At 40.2% G+C, this 17741-nt stretch overlaps 1 protein-coding gene across 3 annotated transcripts in view; it reads left to right on the top strand.

Annotated features, from left to right (window-relative positions):
* lgr4 (leucine-rich repeat containing G protein-coupled receptor 4) overlaps window positions 1-17741 on the top strand; it is a 72710-nt gene that overhangs the window by 15415 nt on the left and 39554 nt on the right. For all 3 annotated transcript variants that reach the window (XM_061815509.1, XM_061815510.1, XM_061815508.1), the window contains 3 exons: window positions 11613-11684; window positions 15320-15391; window positions 17243-17314. In XM_061815509.1, the coding sequence (XP_061671493.1) occupies window positions 11613-11684; window positions 15320-15391; window positions 17243-17314 (216 nt within the window). The remainder of the gene's footprint in view (window positions 1-11612; window positions 11685-15319; window positions 15392-17242; window positions 17315-17741) is intronic.

Genomic DNA, 17741 nt, shown 5'->3' with positions numbered 1-17741 from the left:
ATGCAGTTTTCCTGAACACATTATGATATAAATAAAATAACAAATAAATAACATACATAACAATTATAACTAATAATAATATAATAAATTTAATTATAATTACATTTATCTTGAATAAAAGCAGGGCAGGGAATTCCAAGCTTTTTGGAGCCAGAGCACATTCTTTACAATTGAAAAATCTCACAGCACACGAACAAACAAAAATGTCACAAGTAGATAGATACATTAAGTGCTGTATGTACTGTATATACTGCCATCTAATTGAAGGCCATTAATTTGTCACTATGCCTTACTAGCATAAATAAGTGAAAAAAATACATTTATTGAAAAAATATATATTTTTGAACAATTCGGAACACAAATGTATATACAGTAAATAAACGGATCATTGCTCCATCTCGTGATCGTATCGGTGATAGGTTGTTTTTTTAAACTCGCTGATTGGTAATCGACATCAAATATCCTGGTAATGTTTAGCCTATTTAAAAATTTTAATAACATGTCTGCTAGCTGATATACTCTGCTTGAACTAAAATTAACTCATTCATATAATGCTAAGAATGTGACGTTTCCATTTGATCAAACTCGGTCTGGTAATTATTTGATCTTCAAATTCCTCTCTACATGAATCAACAGCAGATGGAATTGATATTTAGCAATACAGCTGCATTTTGTGTCCTCTTCAATCTATTTTAGCAGGGACAAGTCAAGGTCCTTGATGACCAAAGCAGCCAGAAAATGAGGGAGGGAGGAAGAGGGATACTCATGCAGCGTTTCCATATGCTCTTGTTCAGTGTGTGATTTTAAAAAAAACAAAAAAAAAAAAAAACGCTACATTAACGCACTGAATTTAGTAAAATTTGCTTAAGAATGTGACCTGCCAAGTACAAGTGGTAGCAGATCCACTAATAGAACAACACTGGTTGCACTACCTGAGTTGGGAAAAAGCAGTGTTAGGCTGTTCTCTATAAAGTAACTGAATCACTGGTTAAACGTAGACAGGACATGGATCATAGGGACACTGAGCGTCTTGGCATGGATCCTCCATGTAATGGTGCTGTGTGTATGCGAGTATAGTTGGGAATGCAGAGGAAGGGCAATATGATCCTCATAGGATTTCAGGGGCCCACACAGGTCCTAGAGAGATCTGGCAATGAAATTTAAGATTAACAATTTGAGAGTGAAAATGGAGGCGTGTAGGGTTCTGATTCATTTCTAAATTTTGGATGTTTTTTCAGTCTGTATGTGATGTTCGATGACTTTTCTCAGAACCAGTAAAGTAAATCTGTCATGAAGATTAGCATTTTTGCCTACTCATAGGTAGACATTAGCTTTTGTGCGGAAGCAAATCAAGTCCTGTGTGCATATTTTTCATGCTGCTACATGCTTATCTTGAAGGTGGATTGAAGTGAACATCCCTGGGGCTGGAATGAAATGAATCCTTTCTTTAAACCAAGCTTTTGTGATTTCCTTCATTCAAAACAAAAAGTAAATCTAGAATATTGACCCTTTCCAAAAATTTTGAATACAGTATCATGGAAAAGTTTACTTCCATAATTCCATTTAAAAAGTTAAGCTTTCATAGATCTTAGATTCAGGGCCACAATTAAACAGTTTCAAGTATTTATTTATGTATTATTATTATTATTATTTTTTTAAACATAATTTGGGTTTCCAGCTAATAAAATCCACAAAATTATCCATACATCAATCCATCCGTTTTCTTAGCTGCTTATCCTCACGAGGGTCACGGGGAGTGCTGGAGCCTATCCCAGCTGTCAACGGGCAGGAGGTGGGGTACACTCTGAACTGCTTGCCAGTCAATCGCTGAGCACATCGAAACAACTGTACCCACAATCACATCTAGGGGCAATTTTGAGTGTCCACTTAATGTTGCATGTTTTTGGGATGTGGGAGGAAACCGGAGTGCCCGGAGAAAACCCACGTAGGCACAGGGAGAACATACAAACTCCACACAGGGAGGGGCCGGAATTGAACCCAGGACCTCAGAACTGTGAGACCAACGCTTTACCAGCTGACCTACTGTGGCGCCATGTAAGCATACAGTTAAATGAAAACGCTATGATTTTAGTTCTGTGATGTATATGTTTATATATGAAGTAAATATACATCAACATTTACACACAGAAAAAAATCATGATGTACACCCTTTAAATCCTGTGTACTCTTAACCCTCTGGATTAGGAAATGTGTCACGAATCTTTGAGACACTCCAGGATGGAAGTGGCACGCGGTTATTTCTGCCAAAAATTCCCCAACACCATCTCACAAGCAGTCTATAAGCACTATGTCGCATTAACCTGAGAATAAGAAAATGTACTCATAAGACAATTTTCCAGAATGGGACTTTGTTTGAACAAGCATTGATAGGACAAATGCCGCTTTTAGCAGGAGTAATCGTAATATATATAATTCTTTATTTCGAAAAATCTGAATGTAAATGTGACGGCACAGAGGCACTGCTGTAAAGTGTTGGCCTCACAATTATGAGAACCCGGGTTCAATCGTGGACCCACCTATGTGAAGTTTGCATGCTCTCCCCGTGCCTGTGTGCATTTTCTCCAAGATCTCCGTTTTTATCCCAGGTCCCAATAACATGTATTAATTGGAGACTCTAAATTGCCCCTACGTGTGATTTGTGAGTGCGACTGTTGTCTCTCTTGTTGTGCCCTGTGATTGGCTGGGAACCAGTTTAGGGTGTACCCCAGCTCCTGCCAGATGATAGCTGGGAAATGGGGCATAACTCACGTGACCCTTGTGAGGATAAGCGAAGAGGAAAATTAATGAATGTAAATACCAAAAAGTAGGTCTGATTAGGAGAAATATTAAATTTTTTTAAAATAACTTAATCGTATTGTGGAAAATCCAGTCCCTCCCAATGAGTCACAGGACTGAGGATAAAATCCTACTCCCACCGAGGGGCTGTTTAAATATTCTTCCTGTTGCTGTGTGGGTTTTCTCCGGGTACTCCAAAAACATGCATGGGAGATTAATTTAAGACTCAAAAATACCTATAGGTGTGAATGTGAGTGTGAGAGCGATTGGTTGGTGGCCAGTTAAGGCTGCACCGCGCTGCTCCTCCAAAGATAGCTGGGCTAAGTTCCACCGCGCCCATGACCCAAGTGAGGATAAGTGGAATGGGAGATGAATGAATGAATGTTGTCAGTCATATTGTTTTTGTTATTTCACACGTGATATTATTTACAATAACTTTGTACTATACAGAGAGTTTTAGGCCATGAAAAAAGTTACATGATTTTGAACTGTACAATAAAATGGCTGCAAATGGCCACAAAAACAGCACATCTTTTTTGGTAAATATTGACCAAACAAGGTATTGAGATCCTCATCCTTTAATGTACAGCCAGCATGATCCTCGAACTATAAGGACTTTTAGCACTAAGCACAGTTACAGTACAGTGTGCTTTCTTGCCAAGAGAGGCTGAGTGCCACTAAAACCACATTGGTTGTGTTTTAGTTGGGTCAGCATGTCTATACCAGAACATGTCATCAAGCCAACAATACACAGAGTTTGGTATTTGGTCACTCAGAGTTCACTGGTGCGAGTGCAATTTTTAACATTCATTTTTGGAGCATTTAGAATATTTTTGACACTTGGCCAAGTGTAGGAGCCTAGATTGCACAAAATTAAGAGATTAGCCAATTTTAAAGAGCGAAATAGCAGCCGAATTAGAACATTTACTCTAGAAAACTGGTAGCGTATTTTCTGGACTATATATCTCTCTGGAGTACAAGTCGCACCAACCATAAAATGCATAAAAAAGAAGAAAAAAACATACATAAGTCACACTGGAGTATAAATCGCATTTTTGGGGGAAATTTATTTGATAAAATCCAACACAAAGAACAGACGTCATTTGAAATTTAAATGACGAACATTTTAAAATAAAAATAGAGGCAACAACAGGCTAAACGGTATGCTTACGCTACATTACACAACTGAGGACATGCCGGGTATGTTAACATAACATATTAAGAGTTATTCCGATTACTATAGCATAAATGACATACTAAGAAGTTTATCAAAACCATCCGTGTCACTCCAAACACCCGTTAACTAAAATCCAGTGAAATCTTCATCCTCTGTGTCACTTTTCATCAACTCTGCTAAGTCCGGAGGTAGAAGATGCGGCACTTCCTCTTCTACGTCGCTGACGTCAGACTCATCGTCAGTTGCAGTTACAGTGAAGAAAATAAGTATTTGAACACCCTGCTCGATTGCAGGTTCTCCCACTTAGAAATCATGGAGGGGTCTGAAATTTTCATCGTAGGTGCATGTCGACTGTGAGAGAGATAATTAAAAAAGAAAAATTCAGAAATTACAATGTATGATTTTTTTTTTTAACGATTTGTGTGATACAGATGCAAATAAATATTTGAACACCTGTCTATGAGCTAGAATTCTGACCCTCAAAGACCTGTTAGTCCGCCTTTAAAAGTCCACCCCCACTCCATGTATTATCCTTAATCAGATGCACTTGTGTGAGGTCGTTAGCACTTAAAAGACACCTGTCCACCCATACAATCAGTAAGACTCAAACTTGTAACATGGCCAAGACCAAAGAGCTGTCCAAAGACACCAGAGACAACATTGCACAACTCCACAATGCTGGAAAAGGCTACAGAGAAATTGCCAAGCAGCTTGGTGAAAAAAGATCCACTGTTGGAGCAATCATTAGAAAATGGAAGAAGCTAAACATGAAGGTCAATCTCAGTCGGAGTGGAGGCCCACGCAAGATATCACCTCGTGGGGTCTCAATGATCCTTAGAAAGGTGAGGAATCAGCCCAGGACTACATGACAGGACTTGGTCAATGACCTGAAAAGAGCTGGGACCACCATTTCCAAGGTGACTTTTGGTTATACACAAACGTCATGGTACGGAACCAGCAGATGGCAAGGCCCGTCTTAAGTTTGCCAATGACCATTTGGATCATACAGAGGAATCATGGGAGAACCTTTTGTGGTCAGATGAGACCAAAATGGAACTTTTTGGTCATAATTCCACTAACCGTGTTTGAGGAAGACGAATGATGAGTTCCATCCCAAGAACACCATCCCTACTGTGAAGCATGGGGGTGGTAGCGTCATGCTTTGGGGGTGTTTTTCTGTACATAGGACAGGACGACTGCAGTGTATTAAGGAGAGGATGACCGCGGCCATGTATTGTGAGATTTTGGGGAACAACATCTTTCCCTCAGTCAGAGCATTGAAGATAGGTCGTGGCTGGGTCTTTCAACAGGACAATGACCCGAAGCGCACAGCCAGGAAAACCAAGGAGTTGCTTCGTAAGAAGCATATCCAGGTTCTGGCGTGGCCTAGCCAGTCTCCAGACGGAAACCCAATCAAAATTCTTTGGAGGGAGCTGAAACTCCATGTTTCTCAGCGACAGCCCAAAAACCCGTCTTATAGAGAGAAGATCGGTGTGGAAGAGTGGGCCAAAATCCCTCCTGCAGTGTGTGCAAACCTGGTGAACAACTACAGGAAACGTTTGACCTCCATGATTGCAAACAAAGGCTACTGTACCAAATATTAACATTAGTTTTCTCAAGTGTTCAAATACTCATTTGCAACTGTATCACACAAATAAATCGTTAAAAAAATCATACATTGTGATTTCTGGATTTCTCTTTTTAGATTATCTCTCTCACACTGGACATGCACGTACGATGAAAATTTCACACCCCTCTATGATTTCTAAGTGGGAAAACTTGCAATATAGCAGGGTGTTCAAATACTTATTTTCTTCACTGTACAACTAGACTATTACAGCCTTTCTGAATCCCGAAAGGATGGTTTTGGTTGTCATGGAAGCTTTGTCGTGCCATCCAATGGCTTCTCAGAAAGTTGCATGGCGGATTCACCCGGAAGATGTGCTCTCCATCCGTCATCCAGTGCTGCCACAGCAGGGATCTGGAACCTATGGCTCGCGAGCCATATCTGGCTCTTTTGGTGATTGCATATGGCTCGCGGGGCCCTCATAACAACATACTGTACATGTGATTTCTGTCATGCGGGCAACGCAAATGACGCAGAGAAGGTTTGTCCTCGTGGGGTTGCCGTAGTTTGGAGCACCAAGCAACACAAATAACTCAGAGACAGTTTATTCTAGTGGGGTTGCCATAGTCCACAGGCTTCGGGTCGAACGCCGATCGTGTCGGAACAACTACGTAATTATGGAAACACTTTTGACAAAGGTCGCTCAAAGAAAAAAATATGAGGAGTACCAAAGTTTTCATCAAGAATAGACAGCCTTTGTGGAGCGGGAGGGTTCCGCTGTGTGTCTACAATTGTTATTGTTCTTGAAATTATTTTTTTAAAAATATGGGCCTCCTGCCCAAACTTAGCTGGGATAGGTTCCATCATTCCCGCAACCCTCGTGAGGATAAGTGTCTTGGAAAATGAATGAATGAATAATAGCTTTGATTTTCAATTTAAAAAGACAGTGTTAGACAAAGCATGGGAATTTTTAAAGGGAAATTCTTCAAAATGTCATACTAACAAGAACAGGCAGGACAGTACTTGTTGGGTCTCATGGAAGGAAAGGGGAGAAGGAGACTTGGTGGTGGAACCCCAAAATACAGGAAGTCATCAAAGGAAAGAGGTTATCAAAAAAGTGGGACACTGAGAGGACTGAGGAGAGGTGAAAAGAATACATTTAGATGCGACGTAGCAGTCACTGTGATTTGACGGTCCCATATGCGCCCGCGGGCCATTGCACTTGCAAATCTGCACAGTCGAGCATGAAAAATCGCGCGCGTAAAATTTGTTACGAGTATAAATAAATAGATATTGAAAGATCTTGCTTATTTTGTGTAGTCTTGACCAATGGTCCCTCTAAGATGCGCCACTGCGCACTTGTCGCACATGAAAACCGATACATCGCAGTGAACCACAGCCTCTTGTGACCTTTTTTTTTTTTTTTTTTTTTAAACATGGAAACACACTGTCTAACAACAACGAGCTGCTGCTCACCCTACTTCTACTTCCTAGGAAAAGTACAGAAAAGGTCAGAAGTAGCTACATTGTGTCTTTGTAGACAACCCTAACCCTAACCCTGGAGAAAGGCTGTGACAGATTACCAAGAGAGGAATCGTGGTACTGCATGCGTAAGTCTGGTGTGGCAGAAAAATATATTAGAATAATACAGGACATGTATGAGGGCAGCAGAACAGTGGTGAGGTGTGCCGTAGGTGTAATACAGTGTTTAAGGTGAAGGTAGGACGACACCAGGGATCACCTCTGAGCCCTTTCCTGTTTGCTGTGGTTATGGATAGGCTGACAGACGAGTTTCCCTTTGGACCATGATGTTCGCAGATGACATTGTGATCTCCAGTGAAAGCAGCGAACAGGTGGAGAAACAATTAGATGGCGACATGCACTGGAAAGGAGAGAAATGAAGATTAGCCAAAGTAAAACAGCTCATGTTTTTGTCGCAGATTCAGGATGTGGAAAGTGAGCAACGGTTGACATCATCCAGGCATTCGGACTGATGGAAGCGGTCAGGAAAATGCCCGTCAGAGACTGAATAGTGAAAACGTGCATTGCGAACAAAGGCTGGGTTAATCATGCAAGAAACCAGATATTTCATTCAAGGGACAAAACAGCACGACACAAGACAGAGGACAAAGAATATGATACAATCCATAAGTGCCTGCCATCCAGGTCCTGACAGCTAACACGAATCAAGCAGGTCTTCATGCGCCACAGTGCCACGAAAGGCCATGAGGTTCATGATGCCGCTAGCTATTAAGTCTGTATTGCCAGCCTTGTCAGGAATGTAGGTGCAGCTGGTTTGGTTCAATAGAGTACAAACACCACCCTGAACAGATCAAGCTTGATGCGATTTTGGAGAGCCATTTAACAAATAGCATAAACTTCCACATGCGAAGCTTCAAGAATGGACAGGTTTGCCTTGACAAAACTAGAAAAATGATCGTTTAGTTTCATACTGTCAGTTTGACGGCCCCATCAGAGGAAAAATAGAGTATATCTTAGTATCTGTACTCCAAACCTTGTGATCAGTGGGGACATCTGTCCCCCATACCAATCGTGTTCCTTAAACTGGATTTGTCCAAGACAATAAGATTGAGACGTGGTAGAAACAATAAGAGTCGTCTGTAAAAGCAATAGGAGCACATCGACCTGACCGAACGAGCTTGGTGTAGACACTGTGTCTATAAAGCCAGTATACGCCCTCAAAAGGCAACATGCCCAACTGATCAGGCGCCGATATTTAGTGCAAACGGGTAGCATCGTGAGGAGCCTGAGTAATTCAGTGTAATTAGAGACAAAAGGCGTCCATGGTAAAGATATGGCATGGCAATAAGACTTTAGGACCTTCCCAATTAACACAAGAATTTTATGCACAGCGAAACGTTACCCTGGGACGAATGTGAATTGGGCTTAATAAAGTTACCCTACCTTTATCTTTAGTGGGCTTTAAACCATTACAATTTGCTCCAGCAGAGGAGAAATGTCTGCAAGAGTTTGTGTGTGAAACGACTGAGACTGGAACAAGGTCGACTTCAATGTGAGCTAAATGGAGCACAGTCCGCGCATGTGTGGACTAAATGCCTTTCTATGTGCATTAACAGACACTGGAAAAACACATCGTTGGATACGATGTTGGTGCCAAATCAGTCACGTGCTGACATCGATAAACAAATAGGCCTACGTCTTGCTATTTTGCCGCAGGTTGTTTTGCCAAAGAAATATGTGGTGCTTAACAGACAACATCAAAGACAGACAGACAGCTGCGCTGGTGTTAGTGAGACAGATGCTGCGTAAAAGTCTTTGTCAAGAAAAAGGTCACTGATGTTCACTGAGCCATGGAGTCAGTCATGCATATGTCGTACAATGCAATTTGTTCGCCTTTCAACTTAGCCCCCTCTTTACCATAATGCACCAATACAAAGTCCACATCGCTGCAGATGCTGCACTGATCTGCCTGTCGATCTCCCGCTCCATTTTTCCCTCACCCGTGAACAAGACCCCAAGATACTTGAACTCCTCCACTTGGGGAAGGATCTCATCCCCAACCCAGAGAGGGCACACCACCCTTTTCTGTCTGAGGACCACATCACCTGCAACGAGCAGAGATGCAATGATGAGGCCACAAAACCGAACACCCACTTCACCACCGCTGTGCCTAGAAATTCTGTCCATAAAAGTTATGAAAAAAATCGGTGACAAAGGGCAGCCATGGTGGAGTCCAACTCTCACTGGAAACGTGTCCGATTTACTGCCGGCAATGCGGACCAAACTCTGACACTGGTCGTACAGGGAACAAACAGCCTGTATCAGGGAGTTCGGTACCCCATATTCCCGAAGAACCCCGCACAGGACTCCCTGAGGGACAGAGTCGAACGTCTTTTCCACGTCCATAAAACACATGTAGACTTGGGCTAACTCTCATGCACCCTCGAGGATCCTGTCAAGGGTGTAGAGCTGGCCCACTGTTCCATGGCCGGGATGAAAACCACATTGCTTCTCCTGAATCTGAGATTTGACTTCCTGACCGATCCTCCTCCTAAGTACCCATGAATCGACCTTACCAGGGAGGCTGAGGAGTGTGATCCCCGTGTAGTTCGAGCACACCCTCCAGTCTTGAAAAGCGGGACCACCAACCCGGTCTCCCAATTCAAAGGCACTGTCCCCGATGTCCAAGTGATGTTGCAGAGGCATGTCAACCAGGACAGCCCCACAACATCCGGAGCCTTTAGGAATTCTGGGCAAATCTCCTCCACCCCAAGAGCCCTGCCACTGAGGAGCCTCTGTGACCTCAACCCCAGAAATAGAAGAGCCTGCCTCAGAGAACCCAAACTCTACTTCCTCATGGGAAAATTTGTCTGTGGAATTGAGGAGGTCTTCGAATGTATTCTCCCCACCGACTCACAACATCCGGAGTTGCGGTCAGCATGGTGCTATCCTCACTATACTACACAGTGATGACGGAGCACTGCTTCCCCCTCCTGAGATGCCGGAAGGTGGACCAGAATTTCCTCAAAGCCGACTTGAAGTCGTTTTCCGTGTTCTCGCCAAACTCATCTCACACTCAGGTTTTTGTCTCAGCTACCACTAAAGCTACATTCCGTTTGGCCAGTCGGTACCTATCAGCTGCCTTAGGTTCTTCAAGCATTTATGGCTTTTTATACTTGTGGAAATAAATGGAACTTATAGTGCGGAATATACAGTAGGCTAAAATCCTCTCCCATGATAATTGTAGAATTAGTGTGAAAAGAGCACATGACAAAAGGCTGGACAATCTTTATTAGGAGCGTATACTTTGACAATTGTGTAATTATTGTCAGGTTTACGCAGCCTTTTGCTTAGTCAGGGACAGCTTCTTCAGGGTTCCAGGTTCATGCAACCCAGGACATTTAAAGTACAATTTCTCAAGGAAGGAAGACAAGAGGAACTTCTAGATCTCCAACTGTTTAATCACACCTCCACAAATCCTCTTTTTTTTATTCCTTAACTAGAGCCCCATCACAATAACACAAATGTGACAAACAAAGCAAATGTGACAAAAATAGCCAATGTGAGTCTTTGCGATGTCTTCTTCATCCTCTTGAGATTGACACTCTTTATATTCTCTTCTGCATCACTCTCTGGTGTTTCCACGGCACCCTATGTAACTTGATTGCATCACATTAAGTACATCGTAGCAAAAGTTTCCATGGCACCCAATGTACCTATAGATTGCATCACATTAAGCAATGAAGCATTAAAACGACTAAGAGCAAATATGAGAACTTCATATCCAATTAATCCAACAATATTGTATAAGCTTTATTGATCTGTTACTGTTATTTATTGTAAAAAGTAGTCTTTTATGCACTAGTATTGAGACTCCTCATTGGCTATCCATCCATTTTCTTAGCCGCTTATCCTCACAAGGGTCGTGGGAGTACTGGGTACACCCTCGAATGGTTGACAGCCAATCGCAGGGCACAAGGAGACAGACAACAGTCGCACTCACTATCACACCTTGAGGCAATTTAGAGTGTCCAATTAATGCATGTTTGTGGGATGTGGGAGGAAACCGGAGTGCTCAGAGAAAACCCACGCAGGCACGGGAGAACATTCAAACTCCACACAGGTGTTTCCGGATTGAATCCCGTGACCTCAGAAGTGTGAGGCCAATGCTTTACAGCTACTCCACCGTGCCACCCCTCATTGTCTACTGTAATCAAAATAACAGTTATGTGAAATTAGTCAGATGCAGTGATTTTCTTGTAATATGTCTTTTTTTTTTGGTATCATCTATAATCTCAATTGTTTGCTTGCAGTCGAATGCCATTGACATTCCGTGACGCAAAAGTCAAATGTGACATATAATGGGTGCTTATCATGAATTGAAATAGAGTGGGTACTATGTATTCTGTTTTTGTTTTTTTTTTTTACAATCTTGTGGATTTTGGAAATGTTTTGGGGTATTGGCCTACACATATTAAGGTTGTTTTACTTGTTAAACATTTGTGAGCGATGTTAATTAATTTTGTCCATGTTCCATGAAAATAATCATAATCAGATAAAAAGCGTAAACTATTTTTTTCTTCTTCACAGAGATCTCAGCATGAATAACATCACTGAACTTCCAGCATATGTTTTCAAGAACTTCCCGTATCTGGAGGAGCTGTGAGTTCATGCATTCTTTTCTTTCATTACCAGTGTATTGACACAGTTCAATGTTGACATGAGGGTTGGGCCTTATGGTATGAACCTTATTTGAGTGGAAACTGTAACACAGTTTAGGAGACATACTTTGTTCTCCTTGACACATATATACAAAAAAATGTATATTTAAAATATAATACACTTAAAAATACACTTCATTGAACAAAGATGAGCAGGTAAAACAATTAGGATTAAATTAGGTCTTGAATCCGCAACGAAGTCATTCCTGTGTGTATTCTGGGGCTTTTTCAAGTGACAGTGATATGCTGTCTAGAGGAATGTATGGGAGAAATGAATTGGAAAATGTTTCTACGATGACAAAAAGACCTATCCTTTCTAGTCAGTACTTATTTATTAACTTCCATCTCTCCGTACATTCTCTGAACTGCTTATCCTCACTAGGGTGTCGGGTGTGCTTTAATCATTCAAATACCGTAATACCCAGCCTACAGACTGCACCAGATTATAAGCCTCACCCAGTACATCTGGAAAGGAAATACCGGTTGGTAAATACATAAGATGCACCTGTGGAAAAGCTGCAAGTGGTCACATTGAAACCCACATTGAAACACAAGATATTTACAAAGAAAGACTGTACACAGAGAGTTTTCAATTTTTTAACATCTTATCTTAGCTTAACATAGCAACAACATGGTAGCACAAACTGGGCTGGTGAAAAAACAAAAAAAACATACCTACAAAAAAAAAAACACCTGAGGCAGTTACACAGTAGCAACATGGTAAGACGGTACTAACAAGGCCAGTTAAAAATAACATACCTAAATCACTGAGATGCAGCTTTAATACAGCAGGAACCCGCTTGCATTTCATGGAACAAATCTAAACACTTTTCACAATGAACATTGGTGGAGGGCCTCTTTCCTTTTCGGCCAGTGCAGTCTCAGTGAACTAGAGTGACCGCCCTGAGGGCTCACATAATTTACAGCGATGGAGCTCAAGGAGGGGAAAGTGGCCAGTTCATACCCATGCAAGACAGAAACTGACAGCAGGAAAGAATATTTCTTTGTTCGTAGTCGCCTAGCTTTGCTGTATTAAATTTTAATTAACCCACTAATAAAGCTAAATAGAACTCAGCATAACTGTGATCATTTCTCCTTAGTCATATGTTTTTATTCTTGAAGGTAACCTAAAACATAGTCGTACACAATAAAGCAGTTATGCCAGACATTTATTTATTTTGGGGATACCCAAACTATTAGACTGATACCTATCAAATCTGAAAAAATTGTCACACTTATCTGTCCCATGCTGGAAAAGCTGGACTGATTTCAATTGCCATATCATTCAGCAGAGTGCTGAAAGGATAGCAACTGCTGTTTGTGTACGTAGTTTAGGACAGTCAAGGGTGTTTTCACTAAAATTATTCACCTGCAACAGCAAAAATAGTCAATATCTGCAGTAAATTGGCACACGATCGGCAGAACTTGCTAAAATTACGAGCATCCGTTGACTTTGAGCTTGTAACTATGACACTTCCTTCGAAAAGCAGTTCTCTGCCACCGACAAAGAAACGGACTTGCACTCAGACTGAGACAGGAGCGAGTGTGGCAGTTTGGGCTCATATAAAAACATGATCAAACGTAAATGCGAGCTCCTGTAGAACAATGTTCCCCAATCTTTTTTGCACTGTGTGTGTGTGTATTTATATATCTATCCATTTCCTTAGCCGCTTATTCTCACAAGGGTCACGGGAGTGCTGGAGCCTTTTCCAGCTATTTTTGGGCAGGAGGCTGGGTAAACTTTAAGAGTAGTAATGCTTGGATATTGAAAGAAGTCTCTTATTTTGTGTAGTCTTGACCAATGCAATTGCGCACTTGTCGCACATTCTCAGCGCACATGAAAACCGATCCAGTGTAGTGAACCACAGCCTGACTTCTTTTTTTTTTTTTTTTTTTTTTTTTTAAACACGGAAGGACATCGCCTGCTGCTCAGCCTACTTCTACTTTCTAGTTTACCTGACACTGCCCCCCTCCGGCTCTTAAAAGAGTACACTCATAATTACAAAGACCGTCCACCACCAGTGCTTTAGTTAACAACACAGTCTGGCAACGTAGAGCAAAAAGAGTTAGACAAGCTGCTTATGTTTACTCTCGATAATAATGGTAAAAGTACATTAAAAAAAGTGCTGTTGCTTTAATGTATGTGAATATTAGAAGAAAAAGTGGTGAAACTGGATGAGGAGATTTTCTCTTTTGAGTAAAAAAGTTCTGGTCTGAAGCCAAAGTAGAAAGTACAGGATGGGATGGTGTATAATGTTACAATTCCACCTTGGCACAGCCTGATCGTGGATGAAAGCACAGACAATACAGTGCACAAAAAGCTAATTCTGTATTTTAAATATAGGAGGCAAGATAACATTAACCTAAAACTGTTTGGGAGCACATCAGCATTCAACATGCATTGCTAAAGATATTCTGCAAGCAATAATTCAGTTTTACACCAAGAAAAACAGGCGGGCATATCATTGTGAGTTAAAAAAAAAAAAAAAAATCAAAGTTGGAAGTGACCTTTCAAATTTATATTCATAGTTGGCTTGGTTTGGTATTTATTTGTTTGTTTGACATTTTCATTGTAAGCTTGCAAAAACAAAATTGTTCTTAAAATGTTCTGAGGGGAATGTAAATGCTGTAATCTGAATCTTTGAATGAGCCATGTTGCTTCAGTGGATGACACTGATCTGACCACAGTGCATACATCTGATGTTGCTCACAGTGGTCAAAGGGAGCGCTCACGGGCTTAGTGTGTTTGCTCAGATAAGAGGTGAGAGTTCAGAAGCAATTACTTGTAAAAATATATGTATTATTTACTGAAAACGAAACTTGACGTTAATAATTGTCAAATTCATGTGTTTCAATCATTTACAAAAACAAGAAATTAAAATGTTTTTGAATGGATACGAGATAAACACTATGAAAGCACGCTTGCATGCTATGATGCAAATCTGAATTCAATTTAGTTTCACTTCTAGTAGTTTACTTAGTTGAATTTGTGTATGAATTTGTAATTTTTTGGGGGTAAATTTATGCACCTAAATAATAAACTGATATTGTAACATAATATAATAATGATATTGTAACATATTGTGTACATTTTGAAAACAGTATAGCATTTATTTATAGATGTACTAGATATATTTCATTCATAATACCATTTATAAAACTTTGACGTTAAAATTAGTGATCATACTTTGATCATCCTTGCAGCCCCCAGACCCCTGGCTATTCATTCTTTTTTTTCCATTCAGTCACATCACATGCCTGTACACTACATTTGTTTCACACTCTAAAACAAATGAAATCTGCTGGCGAGAGGACAGGAATGCAATTTGGGGATCAGATATCTGGAAGTATTTCTTATCTTGTTTGGGGGACAATGTGACAACAGGCCATGTCTGACACGTCTGGCATAATGTTCAGTCTGCTAGGTTTTAACACCATTAGAAGTGCTGCCACGGAGTCCTTTTTACTTGAATGCTTCACTTTTTCTCTCAGAAATAAACTATAACTTGCATTTGGCTGTTTTTTCACAAATAATGAAGATTCATACTTTTTTTTTTTTTTTTTTTGTCTTGTTAGGAGACTTGCAGGGAATGACTTGTCCTTCATCCACCCTGAAGCCTTTTCTGGATTGCATCAGCTCAAAGTCCTGTAAGTATATACCCCCCTTGACGCCACCACAGTCAACACTCTCTTGTAGATACTGTACAAACACACACTGTGACAGTGTGAGGTTTTCCACCCACAGGGTTGGGCAAAAGTAAGTATTTCACTGTTGTGGTGGTTTGTGGAACTATTAGTTAATTATATCCCAAAACATTAATTCAGTCTTACTCAGAATAAGCAAAGTGCTCTTTTCTATACCTGGTTTTATAACAATTCCTTGTAATAAATCTTACCTTTTGCATATTTAACAAATGGCTATTGAGGCACATGTTAAGTATAGTGTTGTATGCTTTCAAAGCTCACACTGAAAAGCACACACCATGTTTGATAGATGTAAAAAGTCCTGTTCATATACAGGTCAGCTCAAGATCTGAAAAGTAATTTATCTGTAGTTCTTGAAGTACATTGCATATTTGAACCACACAATAATAGATTACATGTACAATGTAGTGGTGATCTATGTGGATGGAATTTTGTATCCCCATATGGATTTTATAGTGTTAGCGAGATATAACCAGGTATAGTATTTTCTATGCCCTTGCCCATTGGCGGGTCACTGTTCGCTGCCCTGCATATTCGCGGATTTTTATCCCTCCAAGTTTTTATTTTTAAATGTACCATATTTTCACAATCGCCGGGGTCTTAAAATTGTCTTCTAAATAGACGAGGCACCACATTTGATATGGCGCCTCACATTGTGGTCGACCTTAATGTTCACACTAAGTTCCAACATTTGCAATGAAGTACACTTAAACACACTGGTTACACTGTTAGCATGTATGCTACCACGTGTTTTAGCGTGTACATAAGCTACCGTATGAGGGCGCTCACGAGGCAGTGAGAAACTTTTGCATTTTAGTTCCGTAAGGAGAAGAAGTTTACATTGCCCCTCACATGCTATTCTGCTTCCTGTTGTGTGGTGATTTTGGTTTCAATGTGACACCATCAGTGTGACCAACATGGTCAGTAATGACCTGCCCACACAGGCAGGGTGTGGTGCAATGTAAGATTATTCTTCTTAAAGATGTAAAAAGCCTTGTGAGTGCAATCATTTGGTAGCTTACATATGCATACACCCATCTACACGCACACGCACTAAAACGTGTCAGCATACATGCTAACAGTTTAACTCATGTGTTCAAGTGTACTTCTTTGGGCAAGTCACACAACAATTGTGCACATAAGGCATGCTGTCAATTTTGGAGAAAATGTAAGAATTTTAAGAAAATCTTATGGTTGCAAAAATATGGTACATATACACACTGCATCAATTTGCAAATTTTTGAATTTTTTTCATTATTTGTGGGGGTGGAAGGAATGTCTACCTCACGATTAAAAGGGGATACCTGTATATAAAATAAATAGCACTATTTATAAAACTAAACTATAAAAAATCACGACATAAAACAATATTCAATGGCCAAATGATTTAAAATATCTGGCCGTATAACCAGTTTTCAAAGTATGTAATACAGTGCAAATAATTTAAAAAAAACAATGCCTGGATCAGAATACTAGATTTAGCCCCGCGATTAGCCTGATTTTGAAAGAAAGGTCCAGCATGTATTATATATACAGTGTTCCCTCAATATTTGCAGGGGTTCTGTCAACAGGTTGATTTGCGAAGATTAACCCAATGATCGTAAAAGACAGGATACGGTGATATCGTGATATGTCGTATTAAGTTGCGTGTACTCACAGTGGGCACAGTAGGATTTTATGGCTACAAAGTTTACCAATAGTTAGATTATGTTCTGCTGTGTCGCTTGAATGAATTGGTTGAATTACAATTAGTTGCAATAATTGATTAAAATCATAGATTCTTTTTATCTTCAGGATGCTCCAGAATAATCATCTGAAGACAGTACCGAGTGCTGCTCTGAAGAACCTTCATTTTCTCCAGTCTCTGTGAGTTACCAAAACATCTTTACTTATATGAACATACTGTACACAGGAGAGATGAGGTTCTTTTATGAACTTGTACTGAAAAAAGTTCATTGGTTAAGTTGAATCTTTTGTTTTATTCTAACATTTGTATTAAGGTGTTCTAATCTTATAGTAGGAAGAAGACATTTATCAATCAATTTATCACATTTATTGGACTGGGTGTGCAATTGTTTGCTCCACTTCTTATATTCAAGTAAATTCCAATAAAAGAAAAACATTTATATCATCAAAGAATGTTACTTAGAGTTCAGTGTTACACAGAAAATCTCACTTGGACAGATGATACAAAAATGAAGCATACAAGGAAATCTGTTGTGAAAATGGGGAAAGCCTTGTATGTCATTAACTTTATGAGCGGAAGGACATAAATGCAAGACTAATGGGTAAA

The sequence above is a fragment of the Syngnathoides biaculeatus genome, chromosome 3, assembly GCF_019802595.1.
Source record: "Syngnathoides biaculeatus isolate LvHL_M chromosome 3, ASM1980259v1, whole genome shotgun sequence".
Taxonomy (NCBI): Eukaryota; Metazoa; Chordata; class Actinopteri; order Syngnathiformes; family Syngnathidae; genus Syngnathoides; species Syngnathoides biaculeatus.
Note: the sequence above shows the minus strand (reverse complement) of the source record. Positions and strands in the feature narration are given on the sequence as shown.